Here is a 26415-nt window from a genome sequence, read left to right as displayed (position 1 = left end):
TTAGGATTGGAATGGAGAGAGTTTCAAAACCAGCTAGGATGTCTGGATGTCTTGTTCCCATGGGTAGCTTTGCAGACCTCTGCCCAGCATCCTGATTTACTCTTATTCTATTGCATCAGCTGACTTTGCATAAACAATGAGAACACTTACCACCAACTAGTTCCCATTAAAAGCCTAATTTGGGACCCTGCCTTTGAAACACCTCGAGTTCAGATGAAAAGTAGCTTTTACAGCATGAGGTATCTCTTTGTTGGCGGCAGATAGAGTTTAAGTAAAACAGCAAGTACTGGGACAGATGGATATTTTGTTGCAAACCAAAAGTCAACTTAGTAAGACTGTATTTGAAGCAGAAATACAAGTATCTATCTGCTAAGTAGAAAGGACAAAATAGGCAAGAGAAAAATCTTACGTCCTTACAAACAGACCATTCATGTTGAAATAAAATATGACAATTAGTTGACTTGACCAGTTGTTTTGTAGTTAATAACATGGTAAGTTCAGAATAATGCTACTAAAGCTGGTGTGTAATCTATGTTTTGGCTGCAGCTCAGCAAAGTTCCTGAACCTCCACTTAAGTCCTGCTGAAGTCGCTAAGACCTTGCCCCAGGTTCCAGGTTCCACAAGCACTTGTGTACTTTGCTGAGTAGGGGTGGTTTTATGAAGCAAGACCTTATAGATGTACGAATGAGGATTTGGCTCAATACTCTAAACAACTGATACTGGTGGAGGTTGCGATGAGAGGAAGTAGAGTTTTGGTAATTCTTTGAATTTGGTAATTCAAAGTTTGTTGAGCTTTGGTAAGTTCAACAGCAATGTAGAACCCAACTTGAGCACTTTTCATTTCTTATTAGAATCACATGTGTATATATTTAGTATTACAGTACTTTTTTGCATAGGAAAACAGTTTTTTTAAAGCAGTACTTCAAAGCATACGTAAATCTACCTCTCAATCCTCACCATTCCTACCAGTTTTGAGATAAACATCCAGGCATTAATGGATGGCAGAGTGGAATAGCCACTGCTATTATTATTCCATAATATTCACTTTATATTCTTCCTCTGAAATTTTGAATACTTATTATTTCCATCACAGCCTGTATTGGGTTTGCGTGGCAAGGTTTTGGTAGTGGGGGGGGCTACAGGGGTGGCTTCTGTAAGAAGCTGCTAGAAGTTTCCCCTATGTCTGCTAGAGCCAATGCCAGCCGGCTCAACGACAGACCCGCCACTGGCCAAGGCTGAGCCCATCAACGACGGTGGTAGCGCCTCTGGGATAATATATTTAAGAAGGGGGAAAAGAAACAGCGCAAGAGAAACTGGAGCCAGAAGAGAGAGATGAGAATACAGCTTTGCAGACACCAAGGTCAGTAAAGGAGAGGGAGGAGGTGCTCCAGGCGCCGGAGCAGAGGTTCCCCTGTGGTGAAGACTGTGGTGAGGCAGGCTGTGCCCCTGCAGCCCATGGAGGTTAACGGTGGAGCAGATATCCACCTCAGCCTGTGGAGGACCCCACGCTGGAGCAGGCGGATGCCCAAAGGAGGCTGTGTCCCCATGGGAAGCCCACGCTGGAGCAGGCTCCTGTGGCCCCGTGGAGAGAGGAGCCAACGCTGGAGCAGGTTTGCTGGCAGGACTTGTGACCCCGTGGGGGATCCATGCTGGAGCAGTCTGTTCCTGAAGAACTGCACCCCATGTAAGGAACCCACGCTGGAGCAGTTCATGAAGAACTGCAGCCCGTGGGAAGGACTCATGTTGGAGAAGTTCATGGAGGACTGTCTCCATGGGAGGGACCCCACACTGCAGCAGGGGAAGAGTGTGAGGAGTCCTCCCCCTGAGGAGGAAGGAACGGCAGAGACAACGTGTGATGAACTGACCACGACCCCCATTCACTGTCCCCCTGCGCCACAGAGGGGGGGAGGTAGAGAAATAAGGTGTGAAGTTGAGCCTGGGAAGAAGGGAGGGGTGGGGGGAAGGTGTTTTTAAGATTTGGTTTTATTTCTCATTATCCTACTCTGATTTGATTGGTGATAAATTAAACTAATTTCCCCAAGTTGAGTCTGTTTTGCCCGTGATGGTAGAGTGATCTCCCTGTCCTTATCTCGACCCACGAGCCTTTTGTTAAAGTTTCTCTCCCCTGTCCAGCTGAGGAAGGGAGCGGCTTTGGTGGGCACCTGGTGTCCAGCCAGGGTCAACCCACCACAGAGCCAAAAATCTAAAAACCACATGAAGTCTTGGGAGGAGAGGAGAAACCAGAAAACTAAGGAAGTAGAGAGGACTGAATGTAATGAAGAGAGTAATGAAAATAAAATGCAGGGTCAAGGTCTAAGGTTCAAAATAAGAAATTGGGCAAAGGCAGAGAGCAGAATAACTTCAGTAGTGGCAGCTTCTCCCTGATGGTATCCCGAGGCCAGTGAGTCCTGCTGAGCCACACTGTCCTGGAGATGCTCAGAGCTTTTGCATGCAGCCCACTGACTCAAGAGCACCCCCTTCTTTCCTTCAGCACCACATGGTTGAGCTTCCTCCTCTCACTGGTATGAACAGCAAGGTTCTGCTGCTTTGTGACAGGTCAGCTGAGAAGTTCAAGATTGCAGGAGAAAGAGGGACAGTGCAGGAAGAGATCTGGAGGACCCCAAAGAGGAGCTGTAACCTAGTATGGTTTATGTACACATACCCGGGTCTCGCACTTGTCACTGTGCTGTAATAACATCCATGTTCAGTTTATTTGCGAGGCCCCATGCCCCTAGTGGGCCATGGAATTAAGGTGGAGTTAAGACTGCTGCATTAGCAATCCTCCGCAATTTAGTGGTAATAGTTCCTGTAACAGATGAAGAAATAGAGCATGTGGATCATAGACAATCACAGAGTCACAGAACAGTCCAGGTTGGAAGGGACCTCTGGAGACCATCTGATCCAACTTCTTGTGAGAGCAGGGCCTCAGATTAGGTTGTCTAGGGCCAAGTCTTGGATGTTTCCAGCGAAGGCAGCCAATGCCCATGATTAATTGTTCTCACGGTAAAATATTTTTTTTTTTTATATCCAGAAGGCATTTCCCTGAAGCAAATTATGCCCTTAGCCTTTTGTCCTATAACCATGCCTCACTGTGAGAAGAGAACTTCTGTCTTCTCTAGAACTACGATTTAGGTATTAGAAGGCTGAAAAAAAACCAATTCCTGCATCCTTCAGCTTCTCCAACCCTCCAGTCATCTTGGCAATTTTCTGGTGGACCCTCTCCAGATTTTCTATGTCTCTGTTGAACTGGGGGATGCCAGAACTGAATTGCAGGTATGGCCTGATGCTTGCCAGGTACAGTGGAATAATCACATCCCTTGATCTGCTGGCAGTACTCTTGCTGATGCAGCCCAGGACATGTTTGCCTTCATTGCTACCGGAGTGCACTGCTGGCTCATGTTCAGCTTGCTGTGCACCAGGACCCCCTGGGCCTATTCCACAGAGCTGCTCCCCACACAGTCTGTCCACAGCCTTTATTGTTATGTGGGTTTATTCCAGATGCAGGACTTTATACTGATCTTTGTAAACCTTGTGCATTTTTTGTTGCCCCATCTCTAGCCTATCTCTGCATGGTGGCTCTTCCTTCTGGCCCATCTACCTCACCTCCTAGTTCAGTCATCCACAATCTTTGTGTGGGTGCATTCCATCCGGATAGTTTTGAAGATACTGAATAGTACCAGATCTACTGTCAGTCCCTGAGGAACTCCACTCGTGACTGACTACCATTTTGAATCCGAGTCATTTCCCCACTTTGAGCAAGACAGTCTAGCCAGTTCTCCACCCATCTTGTGGTCCATCTGTCAAGCCCATATCTTACCAGCTTGTCAGCAAAGATGTTGTAGGACACTGTGTCAAGCACCATGCTAAAATCAATCATTCACAGCTCTCCCTTCCTCCACTGAGCCAGTTTCAGCATAAATAGCAATCAGATTACCCTTGGTAAATCCGTATTGGCTTTTTCCAGTCATCTTGTCCTACATATGAGCGTGAGCACACACAGGTGTTTTTATGGCTTCACTCAGAAGCTAGACTAGGTGAGCCTAGATGGATGACCAGCACTGACTACTTTGTTATGTACTGAGGCATGATTGGTGAGTTAGGTTAGCCTTTAATGGTAGATACCTATGCTCAAAAGGTTTTGAACTTTTCAGTTCTTCAGTTATTTAGTGAAGCAGAATTGGCTTTTCACATATATAGGCAAACGTGAAGAGTGACTTTTCTTTCAATTTGCTGCCTTGAAAATTAAACATTTGTATACTAGCTTATGGTATGACTATACAGTAAGGTAGGATGTGGATGTCTGTGTAATTCTGGTGTCTTGTAACTATCAGGAAACATCTTGGCATTGACAGACTAGCAGTTATAGAAAAGCTCTGTCATCATTTCTGAAAATGTCATCTCAGTAAATCATCCATCATAGATTGAGTGCATTAGACACTAAAAGATGTTTCAAAGACATACTTTGGAGAGGGAGCATCAATTAGGGGAAAATTTAAATTCCTCTGGTAAGATTGTTATTTAGAGAGCTATAACTAGTCTTGTCATTTGTATTGTTTAGCAGATGCCTGATGAAGAGAAATCTGTTAGCAGGGAAGATGACAAAGAAATAGCCTGCAGCCCAATTCCAATGACAGCGGAGAGAAGACGCAGTCTGTGGTATGCAAGCCACTATACAACTGATGAGAGAAAAGTAAGGCTGGAGGGGGAAGGGTCTCTGCATTAAATGTATTTCAATCAGTCAGTTAATTTTATCACAGTTACTTTGAAATTAAGGGAAGCAGCATTATATAGGTTGCAAGTAAGAAGATCTTCACGTGTGATTATATAAATCAGATATAATACCAAGGCTGTGTGGCAGAACAGGAATATATTTTGTAAAAATTAATAAAAAAACCCCAAGAGCCAGTGTAAGGAAGTAAAAGAGCATTCTCTATGTTTTCAGCTTCCGCATTTAAGAAGTTTAGGGCCAGGCTTTTAGCATGAGGCCGTTATATTTGTGCAAAACAGCTAGAATGTCTGTCAGGGAGCTAAATCGTGATGTAAAGATCTGATCTGTCTTGTGACTACTAATTAGCACTGTCTTTGGAGGGGGGGGCTGCCAGCTTATCTTCCTCCAAGCATACTGGTGCCCTTGTTGGTTATTTATAGCAGGGCAAGTAAGGCAGTTGGTGTAAAAGCTCCTGGAAGGGTCCAGCTTTCTACCATCTGTCCTCACCAGCTGCAGTGCAAAATTTCATTTGACGAGTTGCAGTCAAGTCTGAGATATACAAACACTCTGTTGAGCCACATATACTCAGGACCCAAGAACTCTGCCGTAATAATAGTAATGGTAAATGAGCTGGCAAATGAATCAAGTATTGCATTTTATACTAGTATAAGCATTTCTTTGGAAGTATTTTTATAAGTACAGTAATTCTAATGATCATTTAAAAACTTAGTTTTTAAGCATTGCATCATTAGAAAGACATTAGAAAGCAGTTAATCAGTATAATGCCATACTGATTAATTCTTTGACCTAGTATCTAAAATTTCAATGCAACATTCTGTTTTAGTTTAGAATTCACAGGAACATACAGTAAAGTTATGTCAATGCTATGGCACACTAAATATCGTTTTATGGAGCATAGTGTACAATTCTGCTGGCTTTTTAAGAATTCGTTCTGAATTTCTTAGTGCAAATCTGCAAAAGTCAGCAAATATGCATGCATGTATTCAAAAAGTTAGACTTATTAATGCTTGAGCCATGCTTCTTTAATAATTTGTCCTTGCATTGCTTTTTGCAGCTTCTGTCAATGACCCAAGATGAATACAAGCCATCGGATGTTAGTATACTACTAGTCTTTGTAATTTTGTAATTCTTCTTAATGTGTGTAAATACGGATTACACTGATATATACAGATAAAAGCTTAGATGACATTTTTAAAACTTCTTTATTTTGGTTAGCGTGCCATTTACCCTATAACCTTGATTATCCTAAACATAATTGTCTTTTGCTTCCTTAATAATTGCACTGAGAAACCACTGATTAGCCCTAAAATCGATCATTTGAACTTAAACTGCTTGTAGTAGTACCAACTGGCAAACGATCTTTGCTATTTCATTGGGTTTAAATAAGATATCAAAATATGCTTTCTAATGCAAGCCATCTTTAAACTTGATTTAGCTTCTTTGCTGTATTTTTTTCTTTCATTCGTGTTGAAATGCTGAGGCCCTTAAAGCATGACTGACAACACATATGAGTTCAATTTACAGATTACAGAAAATCCAAGTCTTTGTTTGAACAGACAGCAAATGATCCATTTATCGTGACTGCTATAGATCCTAGCAGACTCTGAAAGCAGAAACATTCCCTCTGTTCAGCATACACAGAAGAATGGAGATGCAGATGAACTTTGGGAGCCGCTATAACCAAGTCTAAATGTGCTCCACAGCCTGGTGTAGCTGCTGAATATAGCTGGACATAACCCAGATACTCTTCTGAAACAGTCCACACATGCCTGTGCATAGTTTCAACAGGCAAAATATGCTCCTTTCTCACAGCCTAAGCAGAAGTCAGTCTTTAGCATGTACCACCATCACTAACCCATTGCATGTGAATTTCTGCCAATACAAGAGATATTTATGATTGTGGTTGCTGGAGCCCTAATCCAAGCAAGCAGAAGGGCTGAATTTAATTCACCAAAATAAAACAATGAAAGAGTGTTGAATTAGTACTACCAAGTGGCATAAATGTGGCATCAATAACAATAATTACTGCAACTGGTTTTATTAATGGCAGCAAATTTAGATCTCACCAGTAATAAGTTAAAATTGAAAGTAATTTATAACGATTATTTTCATAACTACTGGCAATAATTAGATGTGAACTAAAGTCTGAAAATCTTGACGTATTAGTTTGCCTAAGAAGGAGGATGAATTTTTGGTTATAGCTTTAACTTAAATGCAGGAGATGATAGAAGATGATGCTTGCCTAGCTTGGCTGTAAAAAGCCAATTTAACCTGGGAAAGGCAGGATGTCTGAAGATGGGCTCACTGAGTTACTCTTTGTGCACTGAGCCATGCAGTCAGCCTTAGCCTTCCCCAGCTGTGGATGTGTTAACTTAGTCCTTCTTTACACTGTTTTTTCTTTCCATTTAATTTCATAGGCAGGACAGGCCAAAAGCATGCAAATAGTCGTTTACCCTGGCTCAGCTGACTGCAGTAACTTAATTGCTTTTGCTTGTGTATCCACACTTTTATTCCTTTTCAGACTGCTTGTGTGTAAAGTGAAGTGTTACCTAATGCAATGTGACATTCTGGGAATTTGGAAAAAACCTTGAAATCTTTTAAAGGAAATATTTACAGAAGTTCAAAGATGCAGCAGAATTTTACTGTTTGTTAAAGAACTTCACTGAAAGAAATTTGTAATTCTATTGATATTGCATAAAAAGCTAACAACAATTAATTTTGGAAGCTGTTATGTGCTACTTTTGCATGCAACATGGCTATAACGTATCAATTTCTCTGGAAGGAGGTAACTGCAGTTACTTGTTAAGCTCCTTTAACATTGGCAATCCAATACTAGCAAAGCACAGAAGTAGGAGTCTCATTCTCATAAGAGCCGCCCTAAACGCAGTGCCTCTCTCTGTTGTCCTGGCAGGTGCTGCTGGTAACAGTGAACGGGAACCCTGCCGACTATCACACCATCCACCCCACACTGCCGTTAGAAAATGGTCCGGCCAAAGCAGATATGTACTCAACACCACAGTACAAATGGGAGCCTTCGGATGACATGTCAGGTAGTGAATTGCCTGGAAATTACCCTTAGTTCCATATTTTTTCTTATTCTGTATCTCTGTTCCCTGCCTCTAGCATTTATTTTCGTTTTGTAAGCTCTTTGGCCTGTTGAAGTTAAATAATTGCTGTCACCTTACAATGGTGGCTGACCACATGGCAATTTTTGTAAACTGGGCTGTAGGCATATACTATCCAAAATACTTTGCCTACCAACACAGTGACTGCTGGTTTTCTGTTGCTTTACTGTGCTCAAATGTAATTTTTCTTTGGCTCCCATCTTGAGCTTGCTGATTGCTGTAGAAGTAGCCATCAGAATGATTACAAGTGAAATCATTCCAGGAGAGAGTGCATATACTACTTTTAGACCAGCATGAATTGCAAATAAGAATTTCTTTTTCTACTTAGAAAAGGAAGAGGAGGAAGAGGAGGAAGAGGAAGAGGAAATTGCTCAGGAAGAAAAAGAAAATGTTAAATTACATGCCCTAGTCTCTGTGTTCCAATTTATCATGAAACAAAGTTACATTTGTGCTCTTATAGCTATGATGGTAAGTACAGGCAACAAAAAAATAATGCTGTTAATTTGACAAATAAATGTGTCTTCTCAATATTTTCCTCATTCTCATCGGTTGGTTTTCAGTAAGTGTTTGCATCAGGGTTAGAAAATATCAATATGGTGTCTGCATCATTTTGGGTCCGGTTTAGGTTATTAATGTTTAATTCCCCGGCCTGTTATAGACCTATAAATAGGGCAGCACATGGGGTTCTGGGTAAAACATCACATTTCCAGGACTGGGAGCCCTGGGTTTTGTCATCTGTTGAATGTTAGAAAACCACTGGGGCTCAGTTTTCTATTGATTCCAAAGCTCCTGCATAAGCAGGCTTCTCATGCTTTTGCTCCACTCAGAAATTTGCCTACAAAATTAAAGCATTTCATAGTGATATAGCAAATTTTAAAAATTTAGCTCCTATTTCAGGTTGAAGCATGCATCCAGTTACTCTCTGAGAAGAAAAGATCTGTAAAGCCTGATTTCCTATGTTGACACAGAAAGGTCTCAAGGAAAATACAACTTTGTGCCAAGCAAGATTTTGCTATTGTTTTACTTACTGCCCTTATTTCTCTTTCTCATGTTGTTGCTTGCTTTTAAAGCCACTTGATGCAAATACCTTGAGCTGCACTGTAGCAAGTTTTCAGCATAATGATTAGATCTCTCCCTATATTCCCAATGCAAGCTTTGGTTTTACTGTTTTGGAAAGGTTTCAACTGTGATGAAATTAACCATAAAGCTTCTTGGCCCAATTTTGTTTTAAAAATGGTAAAACAAATTAACTTGGCTGCTTCTTGTTTGCATAAAGTTTCAAACTTTATTTGCTGTCCTTTAACAGGAAAAGTTTCTCAACTAAATAAAGCAGACTCCTTGTGCAGAATCTGGATCTGGCTTGATGCGTTCTGAGACATTAGGAAGTAGTTGTTTTCATATTGACACAATGCCTCTTTTTCCTATTTTTTAAACTCACATACTTCATATGAGCTTCATTTCCTTTTTAATTAATTTCTAAGGTCATATCTCTCAATATCGAAGGAAAAGATATATTTGAATAGCTTTCTTGTAGTTTAATATTGAGACACTACTAGCTTTTTTCTGAGTGGTATACCCCTATTTTATATGACCCAAATTCATTTATGAATTTATGGCGTGATCTGATGCAAATTCCACTTACACCATAGCCAAAGACAGCTCGGTGTAAGTTATTTTCTTATATGGGGACAGAGAAGTAGCATATTAGTGTTTTTCACATACCTTTAAAAGACATCATTTCCAAGGGGGCTGAGCTAAACTGATGGAAATGTTTAATGGAAATTCTTAATGTTTCATACTTTTCTATTTAAATTGAAAAGGAATATAAAATGTTTTATTGACAGTTATTCCACAGTTATACCAGCATATACGTAGCTGAATTTAGTCCTAAATCAGTAACACAGTGTTAATAAAAAACACTTAAAACCCCAATCCTTTTCCCTGAGTGTTTAATAGAGCAGTTTTCAGTAACTGATTTCTGCAAGCTATAGAAAGCATTCTGCAGTTGTGAGTATTTCAGGTAATCTAACATGGTTAGTGTAGACTAAATGTTCTTCAGGTTAGGTGTGTGCATACCATAGCTTCCCATTTTAAATTGATTCCACAAAAGCCAGAACAGTGTGGAGTTAGCATAGTTTTGTAAGTCTGTCAAAGGCCTTGAATGTAGTAGCTATTGAATATGTTTTGGTATTCCTACTCTGAAGTCTTTGCTGTTCGTTTTGCAAGAAAATCTTGTGTGCCCAAAAGTTTGTCTGTATTTTCCATCTCTTTTAGTTTAGTGTCATGAGGAGCAATGAGTCTGCTTACAAACCTTACCAAGGTGCAATTAATGCACAAAGCAGGGTTTGCCCTCAGCTATGGACTTCTTAGGAATCCACTTTCTGCACGTTCTCCAGGGGGTTTAATGTAGCTGGCCCAGTAACTGATTAATATGGGTGAGAGTCTCATGACAATGAAAACGTGCGTTAAGGAGAGAAGCGTAAGTTCAGTGTAACTGGCAGTATGCATCGATGTTGCTCCTGAATGTATCTGTGAACATTTTTCCCTCTCTTTCCTCCTTCCACAAGGCATGGAGTATCACGTATCACAGCTGGCTGACTTTTGTGTTACTGATCTGGTCTTGCACATTGTGGATGATTCGGGACCGAAGGAAATACGCCATGATCAGTTCACCATTCATGGTTTTCTATGGAAATTTACTGCTAACGTTGCAGTATATATGGAGTATTGAGCTCAAGAATGATGAGCTTCCTCAAGTATCTGGTTTTTTAGAAAGAAAGGAACCTGGGGAGTTGGCATCAAAGGTAGGTGTTACAGACAGCTGAGATTTATTTATGAAACCACAAAATATATTGTGATAAAAAATGTGGATCTCTTGGCATTTCTTTTAAGAGTGAATCCTCAGTATTCAGTATAACCATGTTCAGTAGCAGTTCTACAATAAAGGGTAAGACATTAAAAAATAGTGTTCAGGAAATTGCTTCTTGCTTGTTAAGCCAATACCAAAACAAATGTTTTGGACATCTTCGTAGATTTCCATGATAATTCTGTAGAAAATCCGTAGTGGATGGAAATTGCTCAGTTGTTTGGTTTTATAAACTGGATGCAAAACTAGATGTGATTTGATTTGTTAGATTAATACCCATGGGATGTCAGGTCTGTCTCTGAATATGATGGCAACTGGAACTGTGGTGTCATCGCAATTATCAGTACTACTCCCTCCCTTACGATTTGCACAAGCAGCAGTACATAGCTGTGACTGAGCTTTAATTCTTTATCCTTACACCTGAAGCAGCATGAATTGGAATCCATTTCGGGTCAGAAACAAGAGAGTTTGTTGACCTCAGTGCATGATAGATTTTTTTCTTTGATGTCTTGAAAGCACTACAAAATGCATTTTGTTTGGCAGGTTTGCTTCTGGGGGGAGGGAATGAGCATAAATAGGAAGTTGTTTCCTAGAGCACCCAAGAGGGGCGTCTCAGAGAATGCATCTAGTTTGGCACTGCTCCCCTTGTGCTAAGTGAATCACTTCCCTTGTGACTCCTAATTACCATTTAAGTTGATACTGTAAGTGATTTTCCTTGTTGGCAGTGCCCTTTGGACAACCATTTCTGGGTCTTTAATGCATTTGAAAATTAGTGAGTGTTGTATTATTTCTCTCGTAAAGGTAGGACTAGTTTAGTAAGAGAGCTAAAGCTCAAGGGGTTCTGCAAGAGAAGTTCTACAGTTCTTCTCAATGACTTTGTAAATCTCTAAGGAGTTTTAACTTCTTAATATGTCAGCCCCTTTGACATTGTTTCTTATTAGCTGTATCATCAAATATTTTATCTAAAACTATCTGTGTCAAGATAGGAAACTGTTGTGTATATATGATGATTTGGCTACACCCACAAAACTAATAGAAGATGTCTAGTTAGGCTTTTTAGGCTGAATATAATGCACTCCGTAAATTTCACAGAATCACAGAATGGTTGAGGTCGAAAGAGACTTCTGGAGGTCATCTGATCCAACTCCCCTACTGAAGCAGGGCCATCTAGAGCTGATTGCCCAGGACCATGCCCAGATGGCTTTTGAATATCCCCAGGAATGGAGACTCACAACCTCCCTGGGCAACCTGTGCCAGTGCTCAGTCACCCTCACAGTAAAAAAGTGTTTCCTGATGTTCAGAGGGAACCTCCTGTGTTTCAGTGTGTGCCCATTGCCTCTTGTCCCATCACTGGGCACCACTGAAAAGAGCCTGGCTCTGTCCTCTTTCCACCCTCCCTTCAGATATTTATAGACATTGGATGAAATTCCCCCTGAGCTTTCTCTTCTCCAGGCTGAACAGTCCCAGCTCTCTCAGCCTTTCCTCATAGGAGAGATGCTGCAGTCCCTTCATCTTCATGGCCATTCAACTGTACTCTCTCCAGTCCCTGTCTCTCTCGTACGGGGGATGCCAGAATGGGACACAGCACTCAAATTATGGCCTCACCAGCTGAATGGAGGGGAAGGATCACGTCCCTCTACCTGCTGGCAACACTTCTTCTAATGCATCCCAGGATACCATTGGCCTTCTTTGCTGTAAGGGCACATTGCTGGCTCATGTTCAACTTGGTGTCCGCCAGGATCCCCAGGCCTTTTCTGCAAAACTACTCTCCAGCTGGTCAGCCCCCAAAATGTAATGGTTGTTCCTCCCCAGGTGCAGGACTTTGCACTTCCCCTTGTTGAACTCCATGATGTTCCTGTCAGCCCATTTCTCCAGTCTGTCAAGGTCCCTCTGGATGGCAGCACAACCCTCTGGTGTATCAGCTACTTCTCCCAGTTTTGTGTCATAGCAAACTTGGTGAGGGTATACTCTGCCCCATCATCCAGATCATTAATGAAGATGTTGAACGGGACTGGATCCAGTATTGAGCCCTGAGGTACATCACTAGTCACTGACCTCCAACTAGACTTTATGCCACTGATCAACACCCTCTGAGCTCAGCTGTTCAGCCAGTTTTCAATCCACCTCACTGTCTGTTCATCCAGCCTATACTTCATCAGCTGGTCCATGAGGATCTTGTGGGAGACAGTGTCAAAAGCCTTCCTGAAGTCTAGGCAGACAATGTCCACTGCTCTCCCCTCATCTACCAAGCCATTTCGTCATAGAAGTTTATCAAGTTGGTCAAGCATGACTTCCCCTTCGTGAATCCACGCTGACTATTCCTGATGATTTTCTTGCCCTTCATGTGCCTGGAAGTGGTTTCCAGGATTAGCTGCTCCATCACCTTAGAATCATGGAATCATAGAATGGTTTGGGTCAGAAACGGCCTTTAAAGATCATCTAGTCCAACCCCCCTGATGTAAGCAGGGACATCTTTCACTATATCAGGTTGCTCAGAGCCTGGTCCAACCTGACCTTGAACACTTCCAATGATAGGGTATCTACAACTTCTCTAGGCAACTCGTTCCAGTGTCCCACCACCCTCACCTTCCCAGGGATGGAGGTGAGGTTGACCAGCCTGTATCCTCCATCTTGCCCTTCTTGAAGGTAGGAGTGACATTTGCTTTCCTCCAGTCTTCCGGAACTTCTCCCAGTCACCACAATCAGTCAAAGATTATTGAGAGTAGCCTGTACAATTACATCAGCCAGCTCCCTCAGCACTCATGGGTACAGCCCATCAGGACCATGGACTTATGCATGCTCAGTTTGCTTAAGTACTCCCTGACCTGATCCTCTTCCACCAAGGGTGCGTCTTCCTTGCTTCAGACTTTTCCACAGTCTTTGGGACCTGGGATCCCTGAAGGCCGATCTTGCTAGCAAAGATTGAGGCAAAGAAGGCATTTGGTACCTCAGGCTTTTCCATGTCCTGTGTCACCAGGGCCCTTGCACCACTCAGCAGTGGGCCCACATTTTCCCTAGCCTTCCTTTTTCTTCTTATGTACTTACAGAAGCTCTTCTTGTTGCTCTTGACATGCCTCGCCACACTCAACTTCAGGCCTTGGCTTTGCTAACCGTGTCTCTGCATGCTCGGCCAGTGTCTCTATATTCCTTCCAGGTTACCTGGCCCATCATCCATCCCCAGGCAGAGCCCACGCATTCCAGCTGTGCTGTCACGCAAATCGTAACTCCACCTCCGCATCTTCCTGGCCCGTGCTTCCTAAAGAGCATGTATCTCTCCACTGTAGCTATGCAAGCCATCGCACCCTGGCTCTGTGACCCCAACAAGATCATAGCCCTTCACAGAGGTCTCTAATTCCTTGTGTTTATTCCCCATGCTGCATGCATTAGTGTACAGGCACTTCAGAGAGGCACCTGACATGCTGATTTCCCAGAAAGAATCTGGAAGGTTTCCCTGTAATTGTGCCTTGAAGGCATTTCCTTGCTTACGTACAATGCTTGAGGTGACCCCACATAAGCTCTGTTTTGTTGATTATGTGTTTCCTTTCATTCACATCACCCCAGGCGCCCTTTGCTTGTCAGTCCTGTCCATCACTCCCTCTCAAGGCTGCTAGTACCTCTGTCCCTCCCTGTTATTCCTAGTTTAAAGCCCTTTGAATAAAGTTTGAATTTAAATGAAGATTGGATAGCGTATTTTGCAAAGAGAGGAAAATAGAAAGAAATGCACTGTAATTCTTTCTGCATAATTTTTTGCATGCTATGTGTGTGTTTCCTGGTCTGAAAAGGGAATAAAATGGATACTGTAAAAGGTGGACTGAAAGCATTTCTTTAATCTGCAACCTTTCAAGACTTTTCTTAGAGCCAGCTCTGGCTCTGGAAATGCCAAAGAGAACGAGGAGTAAATGCAGCAGGGAGACAGAGCTAATCACTGCAGAACAAATCCCTGTTTTACAATATCCATGGTTTGTGTTTCAAAAGCCAGAGCTCCAGGAGGTATCTGGAGAAGCTGTGGCAATTCACACAGGCTGACAATCTTCTGCTGCAGCTCAGCGTTAGCCGCAGAGTCAGTGAAAACAGCTGTCGCTAGCCTGGGACCTCTCCGTTCCCCCATGAAGTATTTGAGCGTTAGATGAAAAACAGGAGAGTTCTTTACATTGTGGGACTGGCCTTGTCATTCTATTGTATGCAAAATACTTGGTTCTTACACGTTTCCTATTTGAGATTTTATTCTTCTAGCTTATAAAGTAGTGAAATAATCCTTGTTCTGCACCACTGAAATCAGTGGAAACATAAAATCAAGTGTGTGATGAACAGGCATCATGCTGTTTTCTGAATTTTGGCCATCTCTCAGTATTGCAAGCTGTTGAATTTAGCTTTTTGCAAAGCACAGAAATGCAGTCTTCATTAAAGAGATTTATTTATTTCTAAGGTATCCTGCTGTTATGGAATTATCATATCTTAAAGGTCTTCAAAGTATTAAGAGCCATCTTAAATCTTGTAACTGCTCCAAATGCAGGGCATATTCAATTGACTGTGTCTTTTGTAACTTAAAGACATACGAAGAAATTTTTGATTTTTAAATTAATTGTGTTTAAGCACCTGAAGTACCAAACCTCCTAAGTCATAGGACTTAGGATATATACCAAACCCTAATAATGACAATACACTCACTTGCCTGTGCTTCCTCCCTGCAAAAAGGGAAAAATGAACAAAAATAGACAGATGGAAATTATACCAATCAATATATAATGAGAAGATCCTTAAACTTGTAAGGCAGGAATTAAAAACTGACTAGAACACGGGAGAATAGAACCGCATAGGTAAATACCTTTAAGAAAAGATGCAGAGTGAAAAGTTACTACTCGATGGAACAGTGCAAATGAAAGTAAGTTGTTTTCAATACAGAACATTTCCTAAATGACTTAACTTCCACAGAGATGCACTTTGATACTGATGCCATTGCTACCATTTCTGATGGACAGAGAAAACAAAGGCATGCAAAATTTATGAAAGCATGTTTGTATTAGCAGGATATAGGATATACAATTAGTCTGTTGTTTTTGTTTTGATTTTTGTTTGCAGATTCTTTTCACAATTACTTTCTGGCTACTGCTTAGGCAACACCTCACTGAACAGAAAGCACTTCAGCTAAAAGAAGCTACTTTATCTGAGGTCAAAGTTGGAAGTGAAGAAAATGAAGAAAAAGGTAAAGCCACCTCCAATTTAGTTGTGATAGAAGTTCCAGTTACTGCATTTCTGTAATGCTGAAAGCAATTAGCAAGATACCTGTTATTAGCTAAGAAAGATATTACAAAGTCTATGTGCAACTGTCTCTTGGGATATAAAAATAAAACGCCTTTGAATTTCAGAAATGCAAATAAAATGAGAATTCTCTTTATGGTAAGTAACAGAAATGACTCGTTTGAGAAATATCATGGAACTTTCAAATAATCAGTTTACTCCTGTGTCCCAAACTCAAACCAGCAGATTAATTTCCGTAGGAGTTTAACTACAGGAGAAGAAGAGTTTACATAGGAAAAGTCAGTTGGTAAATTCCTTGGAAGTTGTGTTTGTACATAAACACTTGTACAAAACCAGAAGTTAAACTACTAATTTCAATGGGAAAATAAGCATGTATATTTTCAGTGCAGGGGCTCATGCTGTCCGAAGCATACCTGGAGTGAAGTTTACTGCTACTGCTACAGTTTCAGCTCATCTAGCAGCTTGGTGGCCTGTTCTCTCTTTTGCTACTGGGCACATGTTCTCCCAAACCTTCCTTGCCCTTTTCTGTCTCTCTGGATGCTGATCTGAACAAGTTCAATTCGTTGTTTCTCATTGAAATGGTAGAAAGCCAGACCAGGAAACAGTGATGTGGCTTCCTTTTTGATTAATTACAGTATTTGCCTAAGTAAAACATTTGATCAGTGTCAGAGCTGGACACTGCAAGGATTTGCAAGGCAAGAGCAAGGAAAGAGTCTGAGAAGAGGGATGATGAGTGGGACAAAAGGAGAGGGCGAGCCTTTTGATGGTGAAGTCTCAATGTTGTTCTCAATGTGAAGAAAAGCATTACAGCTACGTGCTTTGAGGTTGACAAGCCCTGTTATCCAGATACTTGCTTATGTGTACGTGCTACTGGGGGCACACTTACTCTGCCCTCCGCAAGCCTCGCAAGGTTACTAACTGGGGAATCCTGATCTCTTCATAGGGCAAAAGCAGCCTGTCTTTTCTGCAATGGCTCAGGTACAGCAGAAGAAGCTGGAAAAGTGGTAGTTTCTTTGAGAAACAGCAGTGTTGGTGCAGCATTTATATTTTTTAAGCTAGTTTGGTTTTATGTTAATGTTTTCTCTTGCTTGTGGTTTTTGGGTGTAACCACAATATTCTCTAAAGGATGAAACTCAAGATGAGAGGTTCAAACTCAAGATGAGAGTGTAAACTTTAAACTCAAGATGAGAGGTTTCTGGTGGTGCTGGTGGTTTCTTTGTTTTCCAGTTTAAAAGCTTTCTTGCTTGGGAGGATAGGTATTGCCATGTAAAGTGTTTTGATTATTATGCATTATACAACTTTAGGCTCTAATTTTCTGCTACAGCTGCCTGCATTTCAGACAAAGTGAAGACGGATGTCTGGTAAGGACGTATAGCTATGCACCGTGTGGCTCCAGGAGCAGGTTGAAGCTCATACGAAGTTAAAAATCTTTCCCCTGCTCTGGAGGCGTGTGTGATTCAGAAATACAGTCTCTTGTGAATATTGTGTTTTAAGTTTGTGAGTTGTGTGCAGAGATTTTAATTCTTACTAAAAGTCCTCAAAACAGACAGAGGCCAAATGTGACTCTGTATTTGCAGAAGAGGAGTTGCAAGAGGGAGAAGTGGCAGAAGAACAGGAGGAAGAGAAGGAAGAGGAGGAGGAGGAAGAGGATGATGAGGATGAACAGGATATTATGAAAGTCCTGGGGAAGCTGGTGATGGCTATGTTCATCAAGTACTGGATTTATGTCTGTGGGGGCATGTTCTTCTTTGTCAGCTTTGAGGGTAGAATTGTCATGTACAAAATCATCTATATGGTACTGTTCCTCTTCTGTGTGGCCCTCTATCAGGTAAGTGAGAACTGTGTTAACTAAATTTTGTCCTTGAATACAATGGTTCATACCTTTAACTTGGTAATAAAGTAGCTCCAAGCAGAATTCGTAGAGTGTGTTTGTTCTTTAGTCAGATACAACATAATAAGATCATTTGAAGGGCTTAAGACTAATTCTGCTTTGGCTTTTGAGTATAGTGACAGGCAAAGTGCACATAAATTAGATGCATACAATACACAGCTCTGCTCTGGGACTCCACCCCACATCACTGTGAGCTTTGGAACCTGTGTGGGAAGGTTCTGGGCCTGTGCGCATCCTACATAGCCACCAATTTTTGTGACAACTGGCCCACACAGCTTCCACACCCCAATGAGCATGGAGTCACTCTCCTCCTGGACTTTCATCACCTAATGGTGAGGAAACTGAGTGACTGAAGCTGTCCCTGGCCTTTATGTCTGTGGCCATGTCGCAACAGACATTTTTATACAAAAGTCTGTACTCGGGTGTGTGTGCATCAGGAGTAGAAACTGTATCTCAAAGAACTGTGGCTGCTGTTGGGTGTTATTTACTTCAGGCCAGCTAGGAAAAATAGTATTCTTAGTCTTTCTCTGCCAGTACAGTGTTGTCAGTATTTTTGTCAGTGTCTTTGTCTTCAGCTTGTTTCAACATCTTTAGTGTGTGATTTTCAGGTGCATTATGAATGGTGGAGAAGGATTTTAAAATACTTTTGGATGTCAGTAGTTGTTTACACGATGTTGGTACTTATCTTCATCTATACGTACCAGTTTGAGTCGTTCCCTGGGTTGTGGAAGAACATGACAGGCCTGGATGAAAACAAGTAAATGTCTTCAATTAATTTCATTTTTTCTTTGGACTTTTGAGTTCAGTCTTCCTTCTTGTGTGGGGAAAACATCATGAGACCATCCCCAGGCATAGCTGACTTGGCTCAGCTCTGAAGCCATAGGTTTATTGGTGTAACAGTAGAGATGAGCAAGGGCATGAGGGGGACTCAAAGAGTCATATTTCATCTGCTGCCAAGGCCTTGGCATCGCTCCTGTTCCTGATACAGTGCCAATACTCCTCTCTACCTCTGACCATGGGAGCAAGATCTGGGAAGAGACTCGGGGTAGATTTGCAGGATGTCTGGAGCTGATGAAGGTGGACGTGCCTTCCTGCTACTGAGGAGGGCCGTGTTTCTTCCTCCTCATGATGTGTTGGGCATTTCTCAACAGGAGCTTACATGAGAAAGTATATGCAATATGAGTGGATCTCTAGTGCAGGACTTCCCATCAGAACCAACTCATCTGGTTCAAGAGATCTATGCCAGGGTTGGTTCATTTGACCCTGTACATTTATAGTATCTCTCTACATTACTGAGTCCAAATACAAGATATCTGCGTTGTAAAACTTGCAGGTTTAGAAGAATTTTAAAAATTAAAACCACATAACAAGTACCAGCCCCTTATTTCCTATTGCAAATTATTTGTAATAATGTCTCATGGCAAGAAAAAGATTTTGGTGTGAAAAGGTGGCTTAGTGGCTTACTTTTTTTTTCCAGACTAGCGGACCTTGGCTTAAAACAGTTTTCTGTGGCTGAGCTATTCACACGCATCTTTATCCCCACCTCCTTCCTACTGGCGTGTATCTTACACCTTCACTATTTCCATGACCGTTTTCTCCAGCTCACTGATTTAAAAGCTGTAACCAGCAAACAGGACAACACTATTTACAGGTAAAGAAACACAGTAAATGGAGCTATTGGTTATCTGTATGAAAATGCTGTTTCTGACTGTCTTGTAATGCTCAGTTTTCATTAGATGTTATTTGCCTTTGCTATGGCTTAAAAAAAAGCTGCTCAGTATCCGGTGCCCCGCTAAACAAATGACAACCAAAGTATCTGTCTTCCCCCACTTTCCCCTACACACTGAAGTTTTTCATTTTGGGGTACATTTTCAAAGGTACTGATGGTATTTATGTATTTATCTCATTGGCTTTGACCTTTAATAGGAGTTAGATGCTTAATTGCTATGTGTGCCTTTTTGTAAGTTCTGTCAATAATAGGAAATATGGTTTTTAATTTGTGTCACTTCAGTTTTTCAATGTCCATTTTTCAATGTCAAATGAAGATTTGGACATCTTTGGCAAATACCACATTTGTATTGGACAATTAGGCCTTTTTGTAAAGTTGAACTTCAGAAATGGAAAAATCCCAAACCTGTGGTCCTCTTTGAAGTACTGACCCTTGGCTATGCTAGCTCTTTGAGACATTCAGCGATCTCATCAAGAAGTTCATTAGCATTTTTTCATTATTCTGGGACCTCACTTTTCCTGTGTTTAACTCTTCCATATTCTCCTGCATAAAAACATATCTGGCCTAGGATCCTGCTTCAGGAGTATAAGAGAGAGAAATGGTCTCATAGTACATAGCGTCATCTTATGCGATGATTTACTCTAATTCCTTGAAGAAACCAGTTCATTTAGACTGATTTTAGAGCATTTACCTGTCCAATGATAAGTGTAACTCAGCTGCATTTCTATGAATGGGGACTAGCTGCATGACATCACGTACACTACAGTGTGTTGTGGAATGATGACAGTTTATCTTAACAGAGAATTCTGCTCTAGGACTTGCTAGATTTACAAAAGCATTTCAGATATTTTTCGAACATTCAATTGAATATGAAGCAACTTTACAGTGTATGGTACCAGTATGTTTGTGTTCTCTGTCAGCAGTGCATGTGAATAAACTCTACTTTTATAGAATGCTTCTGGTTTCTGTACTTAAAGAAGTTGCCAAAACCAGAACAAATCCATTTTGATAAAATTTCCTAACAATGTTGTATTTTTTTTTTTAACTTACCTTTTTAAATTACTGTTTGCATAATACTTTTTCCTTTTGCTTTTCTTGAATTGCTAAATCTGATGGTAGATTCAAGGGCCCTTTGAAATGTTCTGTGAGCAAACTTTCTTTGCCCATAGCAGACTTTTTGTGCAGCAGCACGTGCATGTTGTCTGCATTATTATTATAACATCTCTGAAGTGGGCAGCCAAGCCCTGAAACCAGAGCCCAGATAGGTGTCTGAGCTGAAACGGGTTGTTCCCAGGCTGAGGCATTTGGGGGAATATGCTACAGTTTGCAGTAACTGCGCAAGCTCTTTTGTAGCCCAAACACTTTGCACTTGTGCTGAGTAACATAGAAACAGCTTCCACCTCACTGCTAGTGGGATCCAGAAGGCACAAAATGGAAAAGACAACCTGTGGCACTCCCAGGATTTAGGTGGGTTCATGGTACAGTGCACTCTGCCTGTGAAACCACTACTTGCAAATCTTTCTGTTACACGTGAAGGATACCAAAATATTAGCTACAGCTCTCCAAATGCTGGCATGAAGAGAATCACTGTGACTAAAGTCACATCATTCTCGGAGGATGGAATCACTGAAGCTAAAGACACAAAATGTTTTCAGTGTCCTGTTGAGACCCAAAAAAATTAAAGTAAAGAAAAGACTAGTATCAGAAAAGAAGGTTATAGAATATAGATTTTATCGGTAGCCAGTGACATTTTTGCCAGGAGTAAGTAACCTTGAGATAGGGTGCTGAAAGCAGACATTTGTTGTTGCACCAGGCTTTTTACTGAAGTAAAGTGGCAGGTGAAGAGGATCGTGTGATTGATATCACTAGCTTTTTTGCCTTGCTACTATATTGCTGTTTTTTTAAGTCTAAATGTGTACTAGATTGTATTGAGCTGTCAGATAAGTAGCTAGATATTTTTAACTCTTAAATGTGGTGTATGTGCTACATTTGCCATTTTGCAGTATTTCAAAATCGCAGTTATCACATTCCTCCTCAGAAACTTTCACAAGTGTGTCCAATACCCAAATCAGAACACTTTTTCTGGTTTGTATTACCATAAACAATGCCTGACATATGAAGATCCAGCTGTTTTCTTCCCTCTTGATGCAATAAATCAGTACTGAGCATCAGCTGACTTTATAGTTCAAAGCTCCAGGATGAGAGCTCAGCTGAAATTTGTATCAATGATGCATAAAGCTGAATAAGAACTGGCACAACAACCAGCTCCAGTTTAACAGTAATACTAGCAATAGAAATAAATGGCAGGGACAATTAAAACACAGATTAAAAACTCATACGTATATGTGCAATTTTACAAGGCCACTAAAACTTTATTTTCCCTTTTGCTTTGAAAACACTAGCATTCACTCAACAGCTAGTTTACCTTTTAAAACTGCTTTTATGCTGTTTCTTTTGCAACAAACAAAAAATTTTAAATAAACTGAACCTTAATTTTGAGTAAGCAGACAGAACTCAATCCTTTTGATAGCGAATTTGTTAAAAAAAACCACAGCAGGTGAGAGCTAGTCATGAAAGTAATAGGGAAAGCAGCTCCAGTTCCTCCATCTGCCCCTGAGCTGCTATGTATGATTATGGTATTATGTTCGTGTCTAACTGAAGAATCCTGTTAAAATTGCTGAGACTGTTCATGTATTAAGATGCTGCTTCACATGAGCAAAGTTTGCAGAGTGAGTTCAAGAGTAAGTCTCTGCCAGCTGCAAATGGGACAGAAACTGGCACATTGGAACTGGCAGAGTGAGGCACTTCTCACTATTTATAAAGGTGATTTATGAAGGTCAATTTTACATCTGCAAGAGAAAGAAAAATCCTCTAATCCTCTAATTCCCAAGCCCATTTTCTTGCTGCACCATGAATTATGACATGGCAGAGATAAAGGCTGTGAGGCAGATAATTTCTGTGGTATCATGCTCTATTATAATCACCTTTAAATAAAAAAATAAGCGAAGTAGCCATTTTTAAAAATATGCAGAATATTCTGTGGCTTACTTGAGATAAAGCAGTAGAGGCTGTTATCGCATTTTGGGGTCTATGAAAAGAACCTGCAGTTCTAACTGAAGTTGCATATGGTCTAAATGTCAAAGTATTGCATTTATAAGCTTCCTAGACTTTTCTGCATGGTGTATGTTAAGCTTTGAGATTGTGCTTTGTTATGACAATGTGTCTCTCTTGGTAGACAGGAAAGTGCATTCATTCCTATTTAATCTTTTCCTTTTCTCTCTCTCTAATTCATTTCCCATTTTCATCTTATCCATTCTTGTGCTTCCATCTCCCACCTCATAGCCATGCCAAAGTCAATGGCCGTGTTTATCTAATAATTAATAGGTGGGTACTTCAATTCTTCCTTTCCTTTAAAACAAATATTCTTAATTGCCTTAAAACAAAGTATGTTCTTGCTGCACAGTACTGTGAAGTAAGCAGGGAGAGAATGTTGTTCAGGTATTGTAGTCTCCTAAAGTTGGTGAAGCAGTTAATACAGCTCTCCTGCATATGCATACGTTGTGAGTTCATCTCCCAGCTGGGAATTCTTCTCTTAAACTTTGCCCATGCCTCAATACAGGAATAATTGGTGCTATCTGTAATTGGCTGCAGACAACAGACTTGTTTGAGGAGGCTCGTTTATCTACCCTTTGTTTGTGCATGGAAAGATGCATGCTTGCATGTGCACACATACACACAGACACACAGACACACAGACACACATCCCTGTCTTCCTCACAAACACCTGAGAAAGGGAATTTGAGGACCAGGTCAATTTAATGTGCGGTATGTATTATTAGTTTCTACAGACTGAGACTTCCCAATTCAGAGACAGAAATGGAACATGCAGTACACTGAAACCACTGCATGCTAAGGGTGTTAATTCATAGCCTGAGTCGGGTGCTGCAATATCCAAACTACAAAAGCCCATATTGCCATCGTCGTCATCCCTTTATAAATGGCATCTTGAAAACAGTTCCAGAAAGTAGATTTCTTTTAAAATATTTGACTGGAGTAAATATGGGCTTTTGTTTGATCAGCTCTGAGAATAGAAGGACTTCTGAGTTTGTTGTCGCTACTGAATATAAATAGAAAAGCCGAGAAAATCCCTTGTTTAGATATTTGTGACTACCTGCTCTAACAAGAAGTTAATCTATGTGTCATGTTCACGCTCCTTCTTCAAATGTCATCACATAGTGATGGAGCTGGAAATCTGGTCTGTAGGAAGCCCGTGTGTCAGGGAGTGGCGAGGAGAGGCGGCTCGGCGAGGGCAGGCAAGCTGGGAGCCGAGGGGCACAGCCAGGAGGCAAGGCTGGGCTCTCTCCCACGGGGAGTCAGGAATGGGAACTAGCAATTGAGGGTGAAGATCAGGTCCGGAGATGGTAACAAAGGTCAGCCGCAGCCTGGGGAGCTCCCAGCAAGTCCATAGAGATGGGCCAGATCAGAGATGAAGGCAGGGGGTCAGTCCGTGTGTCAGACTTAGGGTCAGGGAGGCATGGGAGCAGGCACAGGCACAGCTGCCATGCAGCCGCAATGTAGGGGCAAGAGCCTCTGCGTGAAAGCAGCTCCCGAAGTAAGGAGAGGGACCCCCTGCGCTGAGGCTTCCTGGCTTGCACGCACCCCAACACGTATCAGCCAGCTGGCCTGGGATGCAAGGAGCAAAACCCCCTGCAAGGGCAGGGAGAGAACTCAGGGTCCTGCCAACAGAGGTATGGCACTGCGTGCTTGGTTTGAATCTTGCGTGCCGAATATTCAGGAGATGGGTCGCTAATGTCCTGCAGAGCAGAAAGCTTTATGTTATTAAGGCTGTGCATGACGGACACTTGAGAAATTTTTGTTTTGGGACAGAAAGTTTCAAGCAATTCATAAACTGATTTCAAAAAAATTACCAAAGGCAAAAGATTCTTCATAATGCATCCAGTAAGTTGTTATTAATTATTTTTCTGCTCTAGCAAATTACAAATAGATGAAAGTACTAGTCCAGCAAAGACCTGGGGCACATGCCTGATTTTAGTGCCTCTGAAATTGCTTTGATGCATAAAACTAGGTCCACTAATTTAATTCTTATTAGTCATACCCTGTTTAATGAATTTGAGGGTGAAAAATGCTCTCAGTTAAAACCATTAGTGGCTGTACCTTCAAGGCTTTTTGTCTGCATTATTATTTAGTTATTTCTCTTCCTAAGTGTCAGACACAATACCTTATTTTGGATCATTTCCCACCAGTATGTGGTTTCCAACCTAAAGTTACATTTAACTAGCTGTGAAGCCTGTACTTAGATATTCTGAAGTAGTGCAGTTTTTATATCCTAATACCTCAGTGTTGTCTATTACATGATATCATATGATCTTGCAGTGGAAAAAAATTCTTAAAAAAGAGGAACAACAATCCTAGCAATACGTGAGGAGGTCTGGGAAGAAAGATTCCAAGTAGACTAACTTTCTGAATAGCGGGCAGGGCTTTTTATCTAGCCTTGGATCTCCTGAGCACACAGTCCTGTGCTCAAGCCTGCTGAGGTCAATAGAACTGAGCGCCGACATACTGAAAACTAAGCTCATATTGAGGCTTTATCGTGTATATATATTGCATGTACCCATCTTTATAACCCCATCACCTTCTGGCTCTTTTGGATACAAATGGGAGTTATATGAATAAGAGAAAGATGAGTCCTCTCATACAAAACCCTATAAGGTTACTGTGTTTCTGTCCAGTTTACACTGAGGTAAGTCAGTCAGTCCTTGATTTACACCAGTGTGAATGTAGATTTTTCCATTATAAAGTCAGTTGGGAAGATACCTCATTAAAATCAATGCAATTGCACCTGTGCAAAACCTATCTGATTGTATGGATACTTTCATTTCATGGGGCACTGCCTTTTAAACAGGCTCTGGTGGTTTATGGTAACGGGATCTCCATAACATTTGAACTGAACTGAAAATTCATTCTCTCTTCTTTATACATGACCCTCCTCTTGGTACTTTATTAGAGTTTTAGGTAGATATGCAAAGTTAGATCATGTCATTTTAGGGAATATTATTGTTTAGTCATTTTATGGAAATTTGAATATCCCTTTAGTATATACACTATCTTAAATATGAAAATAAAGTGTATTGGACAAAAAGCCCTATTTTCAGTTGGCAGAGCTGCTGAATATATTGTTGAGTATAAGAGATTTTCAGATTATTGGACACTCAGGTTCATCGCCCAATCCATGGTGAGGGATTTTAGTAACCATTGTCATGAATGTATTTATTCAGTGAGATTATTTGGTGCTTGACTGTCTTGTTAAACTTCTACTTTTAAACCGCCTTTTCTGCTCCTTGGTAATTGGTATGGTATTTCTACTTCAGGATTGTTTAGTCAAATTTCTGTAGTTTTTCTCTCATTTGAGCCACCAAAGTTTCCATCTTGAAGAAACTGCAACTCCCAAGTATTTGAAAAATAATTCTGCTTGTTTAACTTTCTCATTAACTGCTTAGCCTATGCTCTTATTTTTTAATGATCAGATGGTTAAATCTAGATTTTTAGTTTCTTGAACTGTAAAAATCCTAGTTAAAATTGGCAGAATTTCCTGTCTAAATGGTAATATGCCAGAATTTCACATCATGAAAAATAAATCCCTGAGATGGTACTGTAGCATATTAAAGTTACTTGCGTTAGTCCAGGAACAGTCTAACAGGTGCTTGAAAGTAAGCTGAGTGTAGTAATTTCAATAGCATAACTAAACATTTAGTGACCTGACCATATAGATATGCACTTGCCAAAAGGAGACTTTAC

General features: G+C 41.0%; 1 protein-coding gene across 1 annotated transcript in view; it reads left to right on the top strand.

The window, feature by feature from the left end:
* PIEZO2 (piezo type mechanosensitive ion channel component 2) overlaps window positions 1-26415 on the top strand; it is a 177841-nt gene that overhangs the window by 70776 nt on the left and 80650 nt on the right. Inside the window, exons 7-16 of the mRNA XM_075144509.1 lie at window positions 4559-4690; window positions 5784-5822; window positions 7641-7779; window positions 8183-8322; window positions 10422-10658; window positions 15800-15923; window positions 17557-17807; window positions 18479-18627; window positions 19348-19521; window positions 22942-22983. Coding sequence (XP_075000610.1) covers window positions 4559-4690; window positions 5784-5822; window positions 7641-7779; window positions 8183-8322; window positions 10422-10658; window positions 15800-15923; window positions 17557-17807; window positions 18479-18627; window positions 19348-19521; window positions 22942-22983 — 1427 coding nt within the window. The remainder of the gene's footprint in view (window positions 1-4558; window positions 4691-5783; window positions 5823-7640; window positions 7780-8182; window positions 8323-10421; window positions 10659-15799; window positions 15924-17556; window positions 17808-18478; window positions 18628-19347; window positions 19522-22941; window positions 22984-26415) is intronic.

Source organism: Calonectris borealis, chromosome 2 (assembly GCF_964195595.1).
Source record: "Calonectris borealis chromosome 2, bCalBor7.hap1.2, whole genome shotgun sequence".
Classification (NCBI taxonomy): domain Eukaryota; kingdom Metazoa; phylum Chordata; class Aves; order Procellariiformes; family Procellariidae; genus Calonectris; species Calonectris borealis.
The sequence above is the reverse complement of the archived record's forward strand: the minus strand, read 5'-3'. Positions and strand labels throughout refer to the sequence as shown.